Raw genomic sequence first — 4,325 nt, 5'->3', positions numbered from 1 at the left:
TTCACAGTATGACTTCAAAATCAAATATTCCCCAGGAAGAAAAAATTTAGAAGCAGATTGTTTAAGCCGAAACCCCGTGTTGGAACCAGAAGAAAATATAGAAGATCAATTAAAAGTAGTGAATTTAATTACGTTGGAGGATATTATGAATAAAAATGAAGAAATACAAAAAAACAAAAACAAAATAATTGAAAAACATAATGTATACTACAAAAAAATAAGAAACAAAGATAAAAAATAATATTAACAGAAAAATTCAGTATTAAGCTTATAAAACGAATACACGAGGATTTATGTCACATTGGAGTTGGACAAATGCTAAAGACTGTTAGTTCAATATATGTATCAAAGAATTTAACAAAAAATATAAAAGATGTTTGTAAGAGCTGTGAAATTTGCATAAAGAACAAAACAAGAGGACAAGACAAATACGAATTAATGTCATATCTAGGGCCGGCCACAAGACCTCTTGAAATAATATCAATAGACACAATTGGCCGTTTTGGTAGTTCAAGATCAACCAAGAAATACCTACACCTTCTAGTAGATCACTTCACTAGGTACGCATTTATTATAACATCAAAGACCCAGAATGCACATGATTTTATAAAACTAATAAATAAGGTCACAAAAATACAAAACATTAAAACACTCCTCAGCGATCAATATCCTGGAATAAATTCCAAAGAATTCAAGCACTTTCTTAGTGAAAACCAAATAACGATGATATTTACAGCTGTGAATGCGCCTTTTTCAAATGGCATAAATGAAAGGTTAAATCAAACACTAGTGAACAAGATAAAATGCAAAATAAATGAAAGTGAAAAAAAAGAAGCTTGGACTACAATAGCACATCAATGTGTAGAAAAATATAATCAAACTATTCATTCAATAACTGGTTACGCACCATGCTATTTGTTTTATGGGACAGATGCTACAATCTTACCAAATGAGCTAAGTGAAGACTGTATACACAGTGACTGGATCAGAGATAAAGAAAGAGCTCTTAATAATACTCTGAAATCACACTACTATAGCAAAATGTGCTATGATGCAAAAAGAAAAAATAGAGAATTTAAAGTTGGAGATATGGTTTATGTCGAAAATGGGAATAAATTAAATCGAAAAAAAACTAGAACTACGAATAGGACCATATAAAATAGAAAAAAAAAATCAGATACCATTTATGAGATAGATACAGGACACAGGAAAACTTATTTCAAACTTATTTCATATTTAAAAATTAATTCCAGTACAGATAACAAAAGATGAAGTTGGGGAGGATACAAATGAAGAAAAATAGATAAAAGCGTGATTCTGGCAGAAAATCCCTCATGTGAATTTTCTTTCTTGGGAGGGTAGATGTAAAGAAACTATATTTCTTTAATTTTGATTTTGTCGCGCTTTGCGCGATTGATAATACACTGCGAATTTTTTGTCTGGGGTTTTTTGTTGATAGGTTAAAAGAAAACCTAAAAGTAAAGTTTAATTAAATATATTTTGTGACAAACTGATTATAATTTGTGAAATAATAAACTTTAAATGTCGTTTCTTTGTTTTCAGAAGCAACACATTTGTTTGTTTGAATCATAAATTATAATCGAAACTCTTAATATATATATATATATATATATATATATATTGTGCAATGGTGGTCCGCAGCATGCCCATTAAATTCTGTACCGGTTCGCGGAACAAAAAAGTTTGAAAAGCACTGCCCTAACCCATCTCAAAATTTTGTGTTTCACTGTGTTTTAATTGAACGGTTGCGATTGTTTTTTTTTAAATTGCTATAATCCTCCGATTTAGCTGTTCTTATTGGCAAAAGTGAATCAACACATTACACATTGCTAGCCACTAATAATTTTGACTCAAAAGCGCATTTGTCGCAAATTTGTTATTAGCTTGGACACCTCTTATTCGCAACATTATCAATATTAAAAAGTTGAATAAAAAAGGTTTTATTATTCATGCTCGAGAATTGTGTTCAAAATTTCAAAAATTGAGTGCTATTCGCCGCCTGGTTGACTTATAAAAGCGATATGCCCAGCGAACGGAGCATCATGGCCTGACTCGAAAATGGTTCCATTTCTTGCAGCTGGGAGACAAAATTGTTTCACTTTATGACCCAAAAAGTTTTCATTTTTTTAATTTGTATTTCTAATTCTTTCAAACTGAATTCTCCCTTCAATCTTTCCTCATTTAAACGTAATTCTTCCCTCATTCTCATATTTTTTTGTGCTTCTTCTTCAGCTACTTTGGCTTCAAGATCTGCCTTTCACCGCATTTCTTCTTTCTTTAACTCTGCTTCAAATTTTTGGGTTTCTCTAAACTTCTGGATGCTACTCCAACTGCATATGCAATATCTGGTCTTGTTCCCGTCATCAAGTACATCAATGCACCAACTGCTGATCTGTAAGGAAATTTCACTTCCTCATGTTCATTTTTGTTTTCATCGAACTCCTCAGATTTTGAAATCGGAGTTGTACAGGATTTACACTGACTCATTCCAAACTTTTCAAGAATCATTCTTGTATAGGATGACTGACTGACATTAATATTTCCCTTCTCATCTTGATTAATCTCTAATCCAAAGAAATATGTTGCAGGTTTAGATGTTATCTTGAACTCTGACTTTAATTCTTTTTCAAATATTTTTAGTTCTTCTTTATCGGTTCCTGCAACTAATCCATCATCAACATACAGTGCAAGTATGAGTTTCTTTCCTCCCTGTATTCTAATGAACAAATATCTGCATCGCTTTGTTTGAAATGTCTCTTTTTCAAGAATTCAGCAAAGCGTTTGTTCAAACATCTTGGAGCTTGTTTAAGTCCATAGAGACTTCGCTTGAGTTTACAGACACTTCCTGAATTATCTATATTTACATGGAGCAACCTTCAGGTTGCTCCATGTAAATATCTTCATCTAGTTTGCTGTATAGAAAAACTGTTGACACATCAAACTGGATGAGTGACATCTTTTCATTTGCAGCAACGCTTAATAGTGTTCTTATAGTTGAACTTTTGACTACAGGACTATAGGTTTCTTCATAGTCAATTCCCTTTTTCTGAGAAAAACCTTTTACCACTAGCCTGGCTTTAAAACGTTCAACAGAACCATCTGGATTGTGTTTTACCTTGTAGACCCATTTGCATGGTTTTGCTTTATGACCTTTTGGAAGACTTACCAAATCCCACGTTTGATTTTCCTTTAATGACTGCATTTCACTGTTCATGGCTTTAAACCATTCATCTTTTTCATCACTTTGAATGGCATCTTTGTAGCTCACTGGTTCAAGTACTTCACATAATGCAGACATAACGAAAGGATCATAACGAGATGGCTTTTTGATATTATTCCTGTCACGTAAAACCATACCTTTGGTCTTTTGATTACAACAGTCAGATTGATCTTTTTTATCAGATGAAACTGAACTACGGTTGTGAACATCTTCATCAGTTGAAATATTTTCTTTAATCAAAGTTTCTTTATTTTCATCTTTGATTTCAACATCAATCGAAACTGTATCATCTGAACAACTTTCTTCTTGCAAAATCACTGAATTTGGTTTGACAACCTTCTCATCAAAAATAACATCTCTTGATCGATACATTTTAACACGTTTCTTATTCTGATGTCCCATTCGTTCATGGTATAACTGCAATGCATCTTGATTATTGACAAAGTTAACTTTGACTTCAAAATTCAACGATCTAACAGTTTTTGCAACAAGTTTGAACAAACCTCCATTGTTGTTTCTTATTCCAACAACATTTATCACATTGTCAATAAATAGATGACAACTTCTTAAGGTTGAAACAAAAGAGCTATTTCTGTTCTTATCTTGAGTTGCAAGTACTGAGAACAAATTTCTTTTTACTTTTGGCACATACAAGACATCTGTAAGTTTAACAGTTTGCCATTTATTATTCACTTTCACTTGAAGATGAATAATTCCTTTTCCAAAAGCTTCTACCGTATCACCATTTGCAACATATAATTTACTCGGTTGAAAAAATTTTTCAAAACTTTGAAATATGTCTCTTCGGAAAGTTAGATGACACGTTGCACCATTGTCAAAAAACCATTCATCAGTGTACGCTGACTCATCAAATTGCAAAAACACTTGATTCCATAACAACTAGTGACTTATTGTCATCGCGTAGATTGTTATTTCTTGGTTTTGCTGGTCTACCATCAGAATGCCATTTTTCACAATTTCTTACAATGTGACCTGGCAATTTGCAATAATGACATATCAGTCGCTTTGGTTTGCTGACAAATTTATCTTGTTTTTGACCATTCATGTTATTGATGATGACCTT

General features: G+C 32.3%; 1 protein-coding gene across 1 annotated transcript in view; it reads left to right on the top strand.

Annotated features, from left to right (window-relative positions):
• Positions 1–1,158, top strand: part of HELRODRAFT_164187 (hypothetical protein) — a gene marked incomplete at both ends in the record, with an annotated part of 3,899 nt that extends 2,741 nt beyond the window's left edge. Inside the window, 2 exons of the mRNA XM_009029193.1 lie at positions 36–115; positions 932–1,158. Of these exons, the coding sequence (XP_009027441.1) occupies positions 36–115; positions 932–1,158 (307 nt within the window). The remainder of the gene's footprint in view (positions 1–35; positions 116–931) is intronic.
• Positions 1,159–4,325: the final 3,167 nt, after the last annotated feature.

This window comes from Helobdella robusta, assembly GCF_000326865.2.
Source record: "Helobdella robusta unplaced genomic scaffold HELROscaffold_6, whole genome shotgun sequence".
Taxonomy (NCBI): domain Eukaryota; kingdom Metazoa; phylum Annelida; class Clitellata; order Rhynchobdellida; family Glossiphoniidae; genus Helobdella; species Helobdella robusta.
This window is presented reverse-complemented; position numbering and strand designations above follow the sequence as displayed.